This window comes from Gadus morhua, chromosome 4 (assembly GCF_902167405.1).
Source record: "Gadus morhua chromosome 4, gadMor3.0, whole genome shotgun sequence".
NCBI classification, from domain to species: Eukaryota; Metazoa; Chordata; class Actinopteri; order Gadiformes; family Gadidae; genus Gadus; species Gadus morhua.
This window is the reverse complement of record NC_044051.1, coordinates 8,504,014-8,520,361: the sequence shown is the minus strand read 5'-3', so window position 1 is coordinate 8,520,361 and position 16,348 is coordinate 8,504,014. Positions and strand designations below refer to the sequence as shown.

Below are 16,348 nucleotides of genomic sequence, written 5' to 3'. Positions count from 1 at the left end.
ACGTAAATAGAAAATAATAATAAATAAACGCGAAATAACCGCTAGGGGGTGCTGCAGCCCCGTCGTCCCCGCGGCAATGCTTGGATGAGTTTAACTTTTATATTAATTCCAATGGGATATTGCTGTAGTTACTTAGGCTACAGTTGTATTCATTCCTGGATCCCTATTCCTACCAACTGAGGTTCCCCTCTTTAAGTGCCAATCAACCGTAACGCCCCCTTCTCCCCCCTCCGCCTCCCCCTCCTCGTCCTCATTTTGACCCCCATTACATATCAACAAACCGTGATCACAGCAGCTACAAGCCGCGCAAGCCTTCTGGAGACTACGATCTGTGCAGACTGCAGACAACTCGCAGACATACCCACACACCAAAATCACGCCTGACTTGCAGGACACTCTTGCTCACTTCATGCACGTCGAGACGCGTCCAACGAAGACAAAAAAGACAACAGAGGAGTATCGGCCGAACCGCTCTTTCATAACTTCCTCTGTTGGGGCTTTCATCAAGAGAGCCATTCCGTGATGTAAGTGAAGCATGGCAAGCGATGCTTTTAGAGTTGAGACCAATGCTGAGTAGGCTTCACTGTAGGGAATAAATTGCAGTTTAATTCAAGATGCATGTCACATGTTTAACAATTTATATAACAATGGGAAATGATGTTTAAGTTAGATGGGCTACGTTTTGACTGTATCGGAAACCTGCAATACTTTCAATATCCAAGCGACTGACGTCTAAAGAACCTGTAATGCAGAAGTCTGTCCGTGTTCAGCAAAACCAATGTCATTTTAATCTAGAATCGTTTTGTCATGTTTGCATACACTCTGAGCAGCTCAACATTTGACTAATTATGAACTCAAGTCCTTACTGGGCAACCAGTAGGAATAATTCCTAAATGATGATTATATTATTGGATCATTGTATGTGGTATTTCAGTTCCTATTTTGCATACAAAGTGTTTACTGTTATAGCTGCAAATACCTCTGTGGGGGACCCATAGGGTGTGTTAATTTGACCATGACGAGAATTAGACTGGAAGGGGGGGGGGGGGGGGTTGTTGTTAAGATATAGGATTATTAAGTTTGCTTGAGTATTAATATGGAGAGAGAGAGAGAGAGAGAGAGAGAGAGAGAGAGAGAGAGAGAGAGAGAGAGAGAGAGAGAGAGTAACTAGGCAATGTTGCGTACGTCATCTCTTCTGTATGATCGCAGATGTATGCCAAAGTTCACAAGGTCAGGCCTTGCAGCTGCCCGACAGTTAAATTACAATAAATCTGTGTTTCAAAACACTGTAGTCCTCGCTCCACACGGAAGGCGACGCTGCCAGCTACCTAAACACAGGAATAGGGCTAAACTAGGATTAGCATCAGGGCCTGTGAATATGAAAAACAATGTCGTAGTGTGCATAAAATATATTTACCATGTGTTGTTCAACCATGACGTATCATCTCAATAATATACTGGCAACAACACATTCAGCAAAATGATAACTTATCTAAATTCATAAACCGGAATCAACCCGCATCAAACAGGTTCTTTATTGTCCGTGCCGGTGCTTCAATAGAACGAATACAATGAATGAATGAATGGCGGAAAATATGAATCCATTGGCCCCTACAGCTGTGTTTACCACACAACACGTCTCCTCCCCTTCGCTTTATCCTCTCCTCTGCAGGTTGGGCAAGGCTGCGTGCCTGGTGGCTCTCTGCGCCTTGGGGGTAGCGGTCTATCTCCTGCCGTCCCCGATCGACCCCAAACCCCACGTGTGAGTACCGGCCCCCCGGGCCACGGGGTCATGCACATCGGGGGCCCGCGGTTCCTATGCATTCGTCGGCATAAAGGAAAGCATTGAGAAATGCCCGTCGTCATCATAATCATGTGGTTACGATGTTTTTGTTCTGCTTTTGCCCTCAGATTGAAGGGCCCCCCTCCGGCCCTTGAGGGGCCCCTGGCTGTTAACACCCGCCTTCAGAAGGGCCGCAGAGTTTTTACCGGGAAACTACATGGACCAGAATCCTTCACTGCTGATCAGGATGGTGAGAGAGAGAGAGAGAGAGAGAGAGAGAGAGAGAGAGAGAGAGAGAGAGAGAGAGAGAGAGAGAGAGAGAGAGAGAGAGAGAGAGAGAGAGAGAGAGAGAGAGAGAGAGAGAGAGAGAGAGAGAGAGAGAGAGAGAGAGAGAGAGAGAGAGAGAGAGAGAGAGAGAGAGAGAGTTTTCTGCTTCACTTAATCCATGTTCGGCCCTTTTCGTCCCGTTCGTCCCTTTTAAGGTCAAAGTCTGGTTCCATTAAAGTGTACAGATGAACCTTCCAGACAGATATGATACCGTATCGAGGAATAGGAGGAAGGGGGGGAAAAAATCAATATTGTGCAATATGTAATGGAAGAGCGGGGATGGATCGAACCAATGGGAGGGGAAAGGGAGGTCATTGCGGCATCCATCACGGATGGAAGATCCTGGTGAATAAAGTGGTCTACCCATGATGAGCTTTCGGCGCTCGCGTTGGCGATGTCAAGTATTATTGAGCAGTATTGAAGCTCACCCTAGCATCGATGCTACGCTGGGCTCAGCTCACCACCATTTTCCAGTGGACACTGACCGAGAATGTAAACCAATGAACACGCTTATGGAGATACGTGCACTAAACTCCCGTCTACGTCTGGCTATATTCCTAATATCGGACCTCGTGTCCAACCCTTTGCTCTCCAACATCATGTGTTGATCACTTCAGGGGGATTAGAAGGTCTCCCATTGGGCCTTAAATAAGTTCCCAGCTTCGTTCAGAGACTCAAGAATCCTAAAGAAGTTCGTAGACCCAAGGGGCTGCTTCACATCTGAGTAATGTGCAACCATAATTCTGATGAGTGTGGGGCAAATTGAATGCTTCGCTCGCACAAGATTTGTCTCCTAATTTAATGTATTCCCAATCCCTTTTCTATTCCACTTTCAAAGTTTGAAGTTGATGCATGCCGCATTATAGAGAGGAAATCCCAAGTCCTTGTGGGGGTATGAATGTTAATCTGAGCATTTCAAATCCTTTCTAATTCCATTGGAGGTAATAACCCAAAAGGATCAATAAAGACTAATCTAATCTAATCTAACATGTTATAGCATGAAATGGTTTGTCGTCCCAGAGCCTTGTCAACCCCAAATCATTAGATCAGCTGCTTGTTGGTCGATCCCTCTCTGCGTGTCAGACTGTCCTTTGTTATTGGATATTCTGTCAGCAAAATCCTTATCTTGTGTGAAAGTCTGCTTCTGAGTAGCTCTACAGGTCTGTCCCTAACTTGTCTCATTCGTCTCTCTGTCTTCTTGTCCTTCTGTTTGTCTATCATGTCCGTCTGCATTGAGTTCTGTCTTTCCGTTTGAATGTCTGTCCCTCTGGTGGCCTGTCTGTCTGCCTGTCTGTCTGTCAGGTAACGTGTACACTGGTACAGTGGATGGGAAGCTGTGGAGGATCGGGCCAGACGACACACTGACCCTGATCACCCAGATGGGCCAGGACATCCCAGAATGTGGTGAGAACGACGTGGGCAACACCTGATCCGGGCTGTGTGTATGTGTGTGTGGGGGTCTGTGTGGGTGTGTCTGTCTGTCTGTCTGTCTGTCTGTCTGTCTGTCTGTCACTCACTCCCCTCACTGTGTGTGTGTGTGTGTGTGTGTGTGTGTGTGTGTGTGTGTGTGTGTGTGTGTCACTCACTCCACCCCCTCACTGTGTGTGTGTGTATGTGTGTGTGTGTGTGTGTGTGTGTGTGTGTGTGTGTGTGTGTGTGTGTGTGTGTGTGTGTGTGTGTGTGTGTGTGTGTGTGTGTGTGTGTGTGTGTGTGTGTGTGTCACTCCCCCCCCCTCCCCCCCTGGCAGGCAGTAGTCCAGACTATGAGCCGGTGTGCGGCCGTCCCCACGGCGTCCGACTGGACCGGCGCGGTCAGCTGATCGTGGCGGACTCGTACCTGGGACTGCACAGCGTGGACCCCCAGACCGGACAGAAGACCCTCCTCCTGGCCAACTCTGAAGGTGTGTGTGTGTGTGTGCGTGTGTGAGGGTGTGAGGGTGTGTGGGTGTGAAGAGGAGTTGAGATCTATTGAACCATCATGTTATTGCGACACTGTGTGTGTGTGTGTGTGTGTGTGTGTGTGTGTGTGTGTGTGTGTGTGTGTGTGTGTGTGTGTGTGTGTGTGTGTGTGTGTGTGTGTGTGTGTGTGTCTCTCTGTGGCCTTCAGGAGCTGAAGGCCGGCCCTTCGCCTTCCTCAACGGTCTGGAGATCTCACCCCAGACCGGCCTCGTCTACTTCACCGACTCCTCCAGTCGCTGGGGGCGTCGCCATGTCAAACTTGAGGTACACACACACACACACACACACACACACACACACACACACACACACACACACACACACACACACACACACACACACACACACACACACACACACACACACACACACACACACACACACACACTCAAGCTCATACACACGCACTCTCACACTCACAAACACACACACTATGAACCTTGGGTAATGTGACAGTATGTAAACAACTTGTCCTTTAAACATTCTCCTGTTGTTTCTGAAGTGTTTCTGTGTGGTTGGGGGAATGGAGCAATGGTCTCCTAATGGTCTCTTATCCATTTATATCCATCTGTGTTGTGTTCGTTGTCCTGGCACCCGGACATTCCCATTCAAATGGAAAGGGACCTTCCACCGATTTGTATATTTTAGTCTCAAATGCAAAAAAGAACGCTTTGAAATCTGTTGGATCAAATCACAAACTCTTCTACATGAATGGTGGCTCCAATAAAGCAGGCGGAAAGAAGAGATCAGAAGGAAATAAGAAAAGACGGGGGGAAAAGAGATAATGATTTGAATGACCAGCTTCAGTTCACCACAAGGTTGTCCCTTTGTTGAGCCCAATCTCACAGACAGAGACGGATTCACCACGAGGAAGGAAGTGTTCTCTCTGCAGGGAGTGGGAGGAGGACAGTACAGGGGGAGGCTTTTATTCTTGTTGCCGGGCAACTTCGTGCCTCACAAATCACTGGGAAGACAAGTTTTTACTGGGGAGAGAAACCATTTATGGGCCATTCTGTACAGACTAGGCTGTAGAAATGTGGCTAGCACATACGTTGGAGGGAGGGAGGGAGGGAGGGAGGGTGGAGGGTTGATGGATGAGTTGCTGGGTGAACTTGAAAACTGGGGGAGTGGCCAGCTGCCAAAATTATACAAAAAATGAATAGATACATTAGGTATAACTAGCTAATTTAGAGGTAGATTCCTTCCTCTCCAATTGTAAGGTGTTAGTATTTGTACCGTCTGACACTGCGGTCATGTCAGTACCCTGACTTCATTATTGTGTGCTTCCTGTAGTTTTTGCATTCTTGCAATACATGTCCCCCTGCCTCCCCTCACACCTGCCATGGGCAATCCACAACTCTGCTCCATTCATGATCACGCTCCATTCGACCAACGATTGAACACCATTGTTTATGGAGGAAAATCTATGTTGGAATGCATACATATAAATTACTTTAGCCTTAAAATAATGGTCGGAAAAAATTGGTCACCCAACGCACAAATTTATCAATTTATTTTGAGCAATCCTATTGGTTCACCAATGATTTGACTCCGTAAACAAAGGTGTTATGGCAGCCTTAACGCGGGGCTGTGTTGGTGCAGGTGATCGAGTTGAACGCCCTGGGTCGCCTGCTGACCTACGACCCTGAGAGTGGGCGGGTGGCGGTGCTGCTGGACTCTCTGTACATGCCCAACGGACTGGCCCTGTCCCCGGACGAGGACTTCCTGCTGCTGGCCGAGACCAGCATCGGACGCATACTCAGGTACACACACACACACACACACACACACACACACACACACACACACACACACACACACACACACACACACACACACACACACATTGATACCCAACCCACACACAAACGCACAAATGCACTCATGCACACACATATGTACATGCACACATTGATACCCATCCTAAGCACACATGCACAAACACACACACACACACACACACACATACTCGCTTGCATTGACGCAGACACACACACAAAGCATAAAAATTAGGGGTGTAACGATTCACCGATACGAATTGTTTACCGGTTGGATTAATAAAGATGCGACTACATGGATACGTGGGCCCCTGAATCGGACCAAGAATCGGTCGATGCGCCGATTTAATCAGTTGATTGAGGCTTAAAGGTCGTATCAGCAATGTTGGGTGATGTCAATTATAAAAAAAAAATTTTTTAGAGCGATCTCATTGGTCGAAAATTTCAAGTTATTTTGAGCAATCTCATGGGTCGAAATATTGGTCAATATTAAAATGTATTGTCCCTGAATCGTACCACATGCGGAGAGATGCACACCCATAATAAAAATGCAAAAATAAATAATAAATAAATAAAAACATCATCATAAGAGGATCATAAGTCATAAAACTACTCCATGTCTTGAAGGTTCTGGCTGAAGGGGCCCAAGGCAGGTACCCAGGAGGTGGTCCTCGACAACATGATCGGTTACCCCGACAACATACGTCTTAGCGCGAGCGGCGACGCCTTCCTGGTCGGCATCACCACGCCCCGCTTCCGGAAGCTCCTCCCCCCGTTCCTGGACGCGATCGCGCCGTACCCGGCGTTGAAGCGCTTCCTCGCTAAGGTGGGTGACTCCTTCCGGTTCCCCGTCACCGTGGTGACTAGTATCATAGGACACGCAACCGCGGTCAGTGCATAGCGCCATATGGGAGATTTAGTCTAATGTAACCAGACTCACTGATGAACCTTCTACAATACATACAGGTCTCCTTGCTTTCATGGGGTTAGCATTTGTATAGATAGCACAATATTAGACACTTTGAAAGGCCAAGATCATCAAATTTGTGGTTCAGCCAAAGATCAACACCAACCGGGATTAAAAAGTATCTTTTGGCTAACGTTAAATAAACACACTTTATAGATTTGAGTGCACTTCTCCATATTGGATTATATTTGTAATATTTTAATGCAAATTTTTGTGATTGGTTGAAATTAACTGAAATCTCCCCGGCGTTGGCACAGGATTGGTTAACCATAGGTTTGGGGGTGTGGTCATAATTTGGGTCAAGAGTACAGCGGGTTATTTTTTAAATTGTTAAGAGGTGTAGGGGAGCTTTTACACACACACACACACATACTCACACTCACACACTCACACACACACACACACACACACACACACACACACACACACACACACACACACACACACACACACACACACACACACACACACACACACACACACACACAGAGAGACACAGAAAGTTGGCCTTCCCTCCTCTCCATCCAGCCTCCCATCAGACCTCCTGTCTCCCCCCCCCACCAGGTGGTGCCTCTGGGCTGGTACAACGTCCTGCTGCCCCGCCACGCCATGGTCCTGGAGCTGGCCCTGGACGGCCGGCTGCAGGGCTCGCACCACGACCCCGACGGCACGGTGACGCGGGCTGTCAGCGACGTCTTCCAGAACCCCCGCGGAGGTCGGACCTACCTGGGCAGCACCGACCAGCCCTACCTGGTGGTGGTGGACGGCTGGCAGAGCTGAGAGAGAGAGACCCCCAGCGCGGAGGACGGGGACGGAGGACCTACCAACGTAAAGGAACCGTATCCTGGGATGAGTTAGAGCGGGCGTAGGACGATTGGGCTGGGATGGACACATCCGGTTTTTAAGGGTGACTTGTGTTTAAACAGGGATTTAGTCTTCTGTTGAGAAAAGTTTCACGTTATCCTGAGACATTTGAGCCTCGAATTGCATGGTACCTCAGCAGCAGTGAATTTACAATTGAAGGATTGTGTTTTAAAAAGAAATCATATATTTTGAACTGTCCATTCACTTGAACAAAGAGACCTGTGAAGAATGACAGCAGTAAGAGAGCAATGTACTATATAATATAGTATAATACAATATACTATGTAACACAGGTCTGAATTACATTTGTTTTTTTAATCGTTGACACTGGACTGCTTTCTCCAAGCTCATAACGCAGAAGCTTTGTAAATATCATTTGAATGTTACCACTAACAAGTCAGTTTAAAACCTGCATGGTGTGCCGGAATTGTAACCCAGTTTTTTTTTTTTTTGCAACATCAGAAACCTTTAAACCCTCCATTCTGATTAACAGCAAAATGATTTTTAATTTACATTTGACCCCTTTTCATGTAAACTATTTATTAACAGTAAATAGATATTTTCTACTAAAGTATTGGCTTGTTTGTTCAGGCATGATTTTCTACAATAGAATGATATCATGCATGTGCCTATGGCTGTATTTCACAGAACGACATGCTACTAAAAATATATTTAATATGTGCTTGTGGCATCACAATTTGGCATCTTTATAACGGAAATAATGTTAATTTGAATAAACAAAGTTATGACCAAGGAATGATTTCAGCCTGCACCAGAATCACAATAAAAAAGTTTAATCATCACCAATATACAAAGTATTTTAACATCTGTACACAGATCTTGAAAATAATTCCCCACAATACTCCAGAAACCCAACCACCATGTTTGTTTTTGACGGTAAAATAGGCCTTCCCTGGTCGTAAAAGAATAGCGCTGTGTAGCTGTTATACAAAAAGTTGACGTAAAAAAATTTCCACACGTTTTAAAAACCATTGATAAAGTGTGATGGATATGACAAATAAAATCTCTTATGACGCATCAACAAATGTGACTTTTGACCGACTTGGGTCGCCAGAAAAATAATTTCCTCTGTGGACAGCATCTGCAGAAATTATTCATGACTTCAAACTAGTTTTCTTTGCGCCGCCCGGACATCCAAAAATACAGAGCCACTCCAGAAAACTACAGAGGTGCGTGTGTGTCTGTAGGTAGGTGTGTGTGTTGGGGTGTGCGTGTAGGCAGGTGTATGTACGTGTGTGTGTTTGTGTTCAGTCCTCCAAGGCGAAGTCGAAGGGCTTGAAGGCATCCCTCAGCGTGGCACTGCACTGCTCCTCCTCCTCCCGCGTCTGCTTGCACTCCTTCCAGTCGGCCCGCGCCGGGATGTTGAGCAGGGCCTCGCTGGCCAGCACCTCCCTGTGACACACACACACACACACACACACACACACTTTAGAGGCCCCTCTGACAAGGGACACTTTGAAATCACAGGGTCTCATATTGGAAAGGGAGACGGTAACATATAAAAATGGGGAAAACTAAAAAGATAAAAAAGCATTGCAATGGATGATTGGATGAACTGCCACGGTTAACTTGCACGCTTGTGTACTTCTTTAAAATCAGAATCATACATTTAAGGTTTTATACAGCACCCAGTGATTTACTTTTACTTTAATTAAAACTTCTATCCTAGTAAGCTGGCTATTGGCGGCCATGTTCACGGCCCTTCGTTTAAAGATCCTCCATCATACCTGCCAAACTGCAGAGGGAAGTGCTTCTGGATACGGTAGTAGAGCTTCTCTCCCGTGTCCAGCTCCACGTAGAAGTACGGTGTCCCCGGTGGGGCAATCTGAGATGAACAAAACATATGTGGAAAAATGTACGTTTCATAAAGGGGCGGGAAATGTCAAAGTCAAAGTAGAAAAAAGTCAGTCAGCTTTTGTCAATTCCCAAATATGTGCAAGACAAATAGAGAAATCGAAATTGCGGTTGTCTCTCGGTTGTCTCTCTATAGTGCAATAAGTACAAAAGGATAAATTAGGTAAAATGAATAAAATAACTAATATTAATAATAAAAAGCCAGTCACAGCCGTTGATCTAATATGGGGTGTTTTAAGTACGATGACTTAACCGGAGCGCCCTATGGGATCGCCTTTGAGGCCTTTTTGATTGACAACCAAGATGGAGGCCACTTACATCACACATCACATTGCTCTGATGGTTTTCTGTCTAACCAATTGCGTCCAACGCCCAAGTTCCAGAAAAATACCCGTTTGCGAATGGGTCTGGCGAAGGCAGCCTCGGGTCGGGGTCGTACCTGCTTGAGGTCCGTGTGTTCGGGGATCTCCATCAGCTCCATCTGCTGCTCCCCGGCCTGGACCATGAAGGCCTCCTTGATGTCCTCAGTGGCACACTTATCCAGAGGCACCGGCACAACCTGCAGAGCCATGGACACCCGGTTGGACTGGAGGACTTACCACCATACGTACTCTTATAGCTCCCAGCTGTTAAGGAAAAATACTTTTTTGTATTTGTTTAGATGCATTATGCTTATTTATTGAGACTAAAGGCTATCAGCAGGTTATATCTATCTATCTATATTTTTTTTATTACATTTTAATTAATTATTAATTAATTATTATTATTATCATTATTAATTGCTTGTACTTAGTTTGTTCTTGATTTGTTTTGTGTGTGCATAATTGTATACGTCAGTGTGTCGTCATACATGCAAATTAATAAATATATTTCTTCCAAAAATTACTATTAACATTTTAATTTTAATAGTAGACGCTGCTCAGTTGCTCATCATATTTGTTGCGTCTTGCATGCAGTAGCACCAACACCCCACTACTAAGTCCTCTCCCATGATCAACGCCCAACCCTTTGGCTCCAGCCCCTCCGCCCGGCTGCCTGCCTGTAGCTGGAGGTGCTGGCTGCGGTAGTTCCTCTCGAAGGAGATGCAGCGCTCGCCCCGGCTCTTGTAGAACTTGTGCAGGGCGGCCTTGTACTTGTCCATCTCCTCCACCACCTCGGAGGCCAGCTCCACCACCGACTGGTAGTGGCCGATGGGCAGCACCAACACGTGGAAGGGGGTCAGGCCGCCCTTGGCCAGCGCCAGGTAACACTGGGGGGGCGGGGAGCAGAATACGGGAGGGGGAAGGGTTAACGCACGGGTAAGGGCACGGCCTGCTGCAAGGATCTCTACCGGTCACCCTGACACATCGGAGGCTGAGGGAACTTTTGTGATACAATAGTCTGATTACAACTTTGATTCTTGGAAATAAAGAGATGTACTGATTGGCCGCTGAGGCCCGCATTTCAGATTTCTAACATATATCAGTTATTAATCATTTAAATCACCATCGACCGGCATTGATAACATACGTCAACCGGGTCATTTTAAGCTACGAGCTTGTTGAAAAGTTACACACATCGACTTAATATGGTTAAAATAAGTGGCTATTTAAAAAAATGAGCGGCTGAAAATCAGTAGATAATGCAGAATAGGATAGGATAGGATAGGATATATTTATTTGTCATTGGACAGAAGTACAACGAAATTCAGTGCACTCACGTACTGGTCTCATTTAAAAAGGTAACATAATAAATAATAAATAAATAAAGAAAATACATTCAACATTTCGTCCACTCACTACATTCATGTCGTCATACACTATACCGTTAACTTAGTGCCATTGTATGCCTAAAAAATAGTAAAAAAAATAGTATGCCTTAAGGTCGGCCATGGTGCTTTGCTGGTTGTTTAGTCAGAGGGAGAGGAACCACCACTCACGTGCGTGCCGATGCTGATGACCAGGTGCTTCTCCACCTGAGGACTGGCCAGACAGAACCAGCACGGACCGGTGGGCTGGGCTGGAGAGAGAGGAGAGACTCAACACACTGGGACCGGCTGGGGGACTGGGAGAGGGGCTGGGAGAGGGACTGGGAGAGGGGCTGGGAGAGGGACTGGGAGAGGGACTGGGAGAGGGACTGGGAGAGGGACTGGGAGAGGGGCAGGGAGAGGGACTGGGAGAGGGACTGGGAGAGGGGCAGGGAGAGGGACTGGGAGAGGGACTGGGAGAGGGACTGGGAGAGGGGCTGGGAGAGGGGCTGGGAGAGGGGCTGGGAGAGGGACTGGGAGAGGGACTGGGAGAGGGACTGGGAGAGGGACTGGGAGAGGGACTGGGAGAGACAGCAGTTTCAACACTGGATAGAGCGTGAAGTTTCTGATGGGGATGACGTCAAACCATCCGTGTGGTCGGTTTAAAGCTGTGCATTTCTTTGTAATCAAACTACCTGAATAACCTTCCTTTTTACATATCGCAGTTAGAATCGTGACTTTTAGGGAGGCTCAGAGTTTTGAGCTTCTAGGGGTTAAACTCCTTTTCAGAAAAACATTTATGTAACCGTTGATATCTCAGCAAACCATTCAGAAAACTCAAAAACCTTGAATTCCCTAGAGAGACCCCACGGGAGACTATTACTTCCGTATCATAGCAACGGAGAGACGTGGGCGTGGCCGGACTCACGTGGTCTGCGGGGCTGCCTGGGCTGCCCGTCCGCGTCGCCCGGCCCCCCCTGGCCCCGCCTCTCCCCGTCCCAGGGGGGGCGGTCCCCCTCGTCGGAGGGCCGCTTCCTGCCCTGGCCCCGCCCCCCGCCACGCCCCCCGCCACGCCCCCCTCTGCTCAGGTCGAAGAAGAACTGGGCGGCGGGCTCCTTGAGGGGAAGACGAGGGGAAACATTAGACCTTCTGCTACCAGGACGACATGAGAGGGTAACAGAGTCACACCGGAGGGGCGGTGCTAAGCACGTGTGATTGGCTCTCTAAATATTCATGAGAGCCAATCAGAAACAGCAACGCAGCAACCTCCCTTTCGACAGAGATGGTGCTTGATGGTGACGATTGATGTTTTCAAGAAGTGATTTTTATGCATTAGAAAAAATACATTGGTAACTAATTAAAAAAAACAATAATAATCATGAGCACTCAGAAACACGACTCAACCCTAATTTGTTTGTCTGCAACAAAGAAACTTTATCTTTATCTACACCTCAACTTCCCAATCGGAAATCCTGAAATGAAAAGCCAAGCACTTATCCGATTTATATGTACATACAAACATACGTGCGCACACACACACACACACACACACACACACACACACCTCTTCCTCAGCGGGGTCGAGGCCCGTCTTGCCACGCTGCAGCTTCTCCTTCCCGCTGCGCCGGTAGGGGTTCTCCGTCACGTCCTGCGGCTGCTTGACCAGCTCCGACGGCTCCATGCTCTTCATGGGGACGATGTTGAAGGCGTACAGGTACTGGAGGCACCGGGGAGAGACGCAACGTTGATGCATAGAGAGGCCTATACCGTCAAAGAGCACCACCAGCAATTACATATCTTTATTTTAAATAAAAAGGCGTTTTTGGTACTAGTCCCGGTTACAAAAGATACATTGTTCTCAACTGTATGTTATATGTATTTGTTTTTTATGATTTTTATTTGTTTATTTTACGATGTGTATTGGATGTGTTGACTAGTGTTTGCAAACCACATTGGGGGACAATAAAGACTATCCTATTCTACTTTTCAAAAATCCCCTTCCTTTCCAAGGAACCCAGATTTGACAAAGAAATAGTGTGGTTGTGATTTGGTTGAAGGAGACTCCTTTGAAGGAGACTTCCTGGAGGTGTCCTTCTCTCACCTTCTTCTTGGCGGGGTTGCTGACGGACGCCAGGGCGATGAAGCGGCTCACATGCTGCGCATTCTCCTGCAGGACCATGTGGTTCCTGAGAACACACACACACACACACACACACACACACACACACACACACACACACACACACACACACACACACACACACACACACACACACACACACACACACACACACACACACACACACACACACACACACACCTTGTTGAGGACATACCAGAGAACCCGTCATCCCAGGAGAGAGAGGGCTTGGGAAGTCTTTCATAGTGAGACCTGCCTACCTGTAGGGAAGTCTTTCATAGTGAGCGCCCTCTACTGCCGCAAAGTGGTAGCGCGGCTTCAGCTTGTCAGCCAGGTTGGCGACAGACGCCGTGCCACAGCACTTGGTGTTCACTTCCTGGTGAACCAAATTAAAATGCATTACAGAGAATAGGAGATAGTACGCAGTAGAGTGGTTGGGACGATTCCTCATCACAACAACAACCAACTAAAACACACATTTTCTAAATGATGCAGTTGATACTAATGAACACCTTTAAATCGACAATATGTGAGGTATGTGAATGTAGTTAGCTCTGCCAAAGTGAGAGCAAAAGTAAAGTAGACAAGATTATCCTCCGGCCAGGAGTCAAACTTAAAGAATACATACATCAGGTATTTGGTGAAATTGTATTAATGGGATTGTAGCCCCCAGCATGGACTACAGATGTATCTACACATCAATCTACTAGAAATATGTAATCGCAAATCTTGCGCACACTGTCAATTTAATAGTGACTGACAGCCAGAGAATGCATTGTCGGGCTCAAATGAATAAAAATAAGAACTACGAGCAGAAGGCCTCACCGGGTTGTTTCCAAACTGCCACACCCCGCGGGGCCACTGCGACGTCAGCAGTATGTCCACGCCCCGGAACTTGGAGTTGTTGACCAGCGGGGCCACCAGGGCCAGCAGGTCTTTGGGCGTGAAGCAGTGGGCAGGGGCCGGCTCCTGCAGGGCCTCGCGCCCGCTGACGTAGGCGATCTGGAGGCCGGACGCCCCCGTGAACACGCCGCGGCGCCCTGAGGGGGATGGCATGCACGCGCATAGACAATCATCATCATCATCATCATCGTCGTCGTCGACACACAGAATGGTTACTCAAAAATATTTTGTTCTGTTCAAGGAAAAAACGTTTCAATGGGATATGTGCTTCATGTTCAGCTTAACCGACCAAACGGATATGGCTGTGCCGAATTGAAGTGGTTCATATGAATCAATCTGAAGTAACCTTGCACATCTTAAATTGTTTTTATATATTTGTAAAAAAACATACATATTTATGTAAATGTGAGCATTGACCCTTCAATATCACACTAGAATCTCCAATTAATTCTTATTTGTTCTGAGATATAACAACAAAGTGAGAAAGCATTAGACCCAGTAGTAACACTGCCGCTCCCCATCACCTCTCACCCAGGTAGGTGATGTTTTCAGCCAGCTCACAGCCATCTGCGCTGGGGAAGTACTTCACCGTCGCCTGGCTGGCTGCTCCCAGGACGCATGTGTGAATAGGAGCTGAAGAAGATCACAATAAAAAACAAAGGAAACATGGTGCATTAATTTAGGACATTTGAAAAGGGGCAAATTATTTTGTAAGTAGCTTCCGGTTATCTTGTGATAAGGAAAAGTCTGGACACAATTTACACAATATTCACTTTGTCTTTTAGTAAGAAGTCTATGTATAGTATTCTAATTGCACACCTTTCTTGGCTCCTGTTTTGTATTCTTGCCACTCTGCCTCTGACTCCTCGGTCTTTCCAAAGAAATCTCCCACACACAGCAGCAGCTGCAAACCCACGGCACAATCTTGAGCTCAGTCCCTCGCCCAACCACCTCACACACAAGCCAGAATGATTTCCTACAGGTTCATTCTTTATGCTGGGGACCCTAGAATAACGAGGGGCCCCACTGCTTTTGGCCAGAAGTAAATCATCCTAATTTAGTTTTGGAAGCATTTTGGATTGGTTTGTCTCAGGGTTGTTTCCTGTGTCCTGTGTAATCCTGAATTTAGCTGAATCGGGTTTCATCTATTTCATGATCTCGGATGTATTATGTACATCATGTACTAGATCAACTCGTGTTTGTGACATTTCTCTGACCAAGGGACGTTTGAGGCGCAATAACAATGTGTAACGGTAAAATACATGTTACTAGGTCCATTACAAGTCAGACTGTCTTACATCAAACTGTCCACTCTTCTTTTGGATTGTCCGTACTCGGTTGAACAAATCGTTAAATTTGCCTTGGACATCCCCACACGTCAGGCTGAAGGCAGAAACACAGAAAACCCGGTTTGCACACATGTCCATGATGGAGATTCGGTTCCTTTTAAAATAATAATGGACGTTTAATTTACAAATGTACGATATAGATCAAAATAATGACCTATATCGTGGAAATCTTAATGTAGCCGCCAATAGAGCATTATGAAGATTTCCACAATCATTTCTTGTCGAGACTTTGGGTGAACAATTGAAGACAATAAACACAGACCCGAGAGAGATTGTTGCCCATATGTACAAATGCATTTAAAGATATAAATGTGTTGTGGACAATACTTACACTCTTAAAGTTTGATCTCCCATGTTGCAAAATTAGAACAGTTTTTGGAAATTCGCAGCCAGTACGGCAGTCATACTCGTCCCCTATATTACATGTGGAACTATTTTCACAGTTTTGATATATACGCCACAACAAACCAACCATTGTGATAAATATCAGCAACATGTTATTATGAAAAAAGGAACCTTCTTGACTCAGTGGATTTATTATCTCGATGGTTTAAGTTGACAAAATGACGCACAGAAAAGACATTGAATGAGGTTTCTACCCGGGCACCTTAAGCGAGGTACATATGGTTGCCAGGTTAAAATGTTAAAATTAGCAATATATGTTATATGTTTTCTTTA

General features: G+C 46.3%; 2 protein-coding genes across 2 annotated transcripts; one reads left to right on the top strand and one right to left on the bottom strand.

The window, feature by feature from the left end:
- Nucleotides 1-259: 259 nt before the first annotated feature.
- zgc:194209 (strictosidine synthase family protein) lies at nt 260-8,862 on the top strand. Its single transcript, XM_030354395.1, has 9 exons — nt 260-524; nt 1,673-1,762; nt 1,912-2,033; nt 3,413-3,514; nt 3,858-4,010; nt 4,217-4,332; nt 5,671-5,831; nt 6,474-6,672; nt 7,378-8,862. Coding segments are annotated over exons 1-9 (1,161 nt in total). The 5' UTR covers nt 260-522; the 3' UTR covers nt 7,594-8,862.
- On the bottom strand, nt 8,456-16,129 carry cwf19l1 (CWF19 like cell cycle control factor 1). Its single transcript, XM_030354393.1, has 14 exons — nt 16,002-16,129; nt 15,620-15,704; nt 15,141-15,225; nt 14,853-14,954; nt 14,244-14,458; nt 13,679-13,794; nt 13,380-13,464; nt 12,843-12,995; nt 12,207-12,393; nt 11,471-11,550; nt 10,592-10,801; nt 9,992-10,111; nt 9,426-9,523; nt 8,456-9,090 (listed from the first exon to the last, which is right to left on the bottom strand). The coding sequence occupies exons 1-14, from the start codon at nt 16,022-16,024 to the stop codon at nt 8,946-8,948; spliced, it is 1,704 nt and encodes a 567-aa protein (XP_030210253.1). The 5' UTR covers nt 16,025-16,129; the 3' UTR covers nt 8,456-8,945.
- Between the last annotated feature and the right edge of the window lie 219 nt (nt 16,130-16,348).

What these genes read in the sequence shown, in the direction of transcription:
- zgc:194209 (XM_030354395.1), top strand. An exon ending in CTTCACTGCTGATCAGGATG is followed by an intron (nt 2,034 to 3,412) that starts GTGAGAGAGAGA and finishes TCTGTCTGTCAG; the next exon opens with GTAACGTGTACACTGGTACA. An exon ending in GTCGCCATGTCAAACTTGAG is followed by an intron (nt 4,333 to 5,670) that starts GTACACACACAC and finishes GTGTTGGTGCAG; the next exon opens with GTGATCGAGTTGAACGCCCT.
- cwf19l1 (XM_030354393.1), bottom strand. Translation starts at nt 16,024, where the DNA reads ATGGGAGATCAAACTTTAAGAGT. An exon ending in TATGAAAGACTTCCCTACAG is followed by an intron (nt 13,465 to 13,678) that starts GTAGGCAGGTCT and finishes GTGTGTTCTCAG; the next exon opens with GAACCACATGGTCCTGCAGG. An exon ending in CAGGCAGCCCCGCAGACCAC is followed by an intron (nt 11,551 to 12,206) that starts GTGAGTCCGGCC and finishes CTCTCTCTCCAG; the next exon opens with CCCAGCCCACCGGTCCGTGC.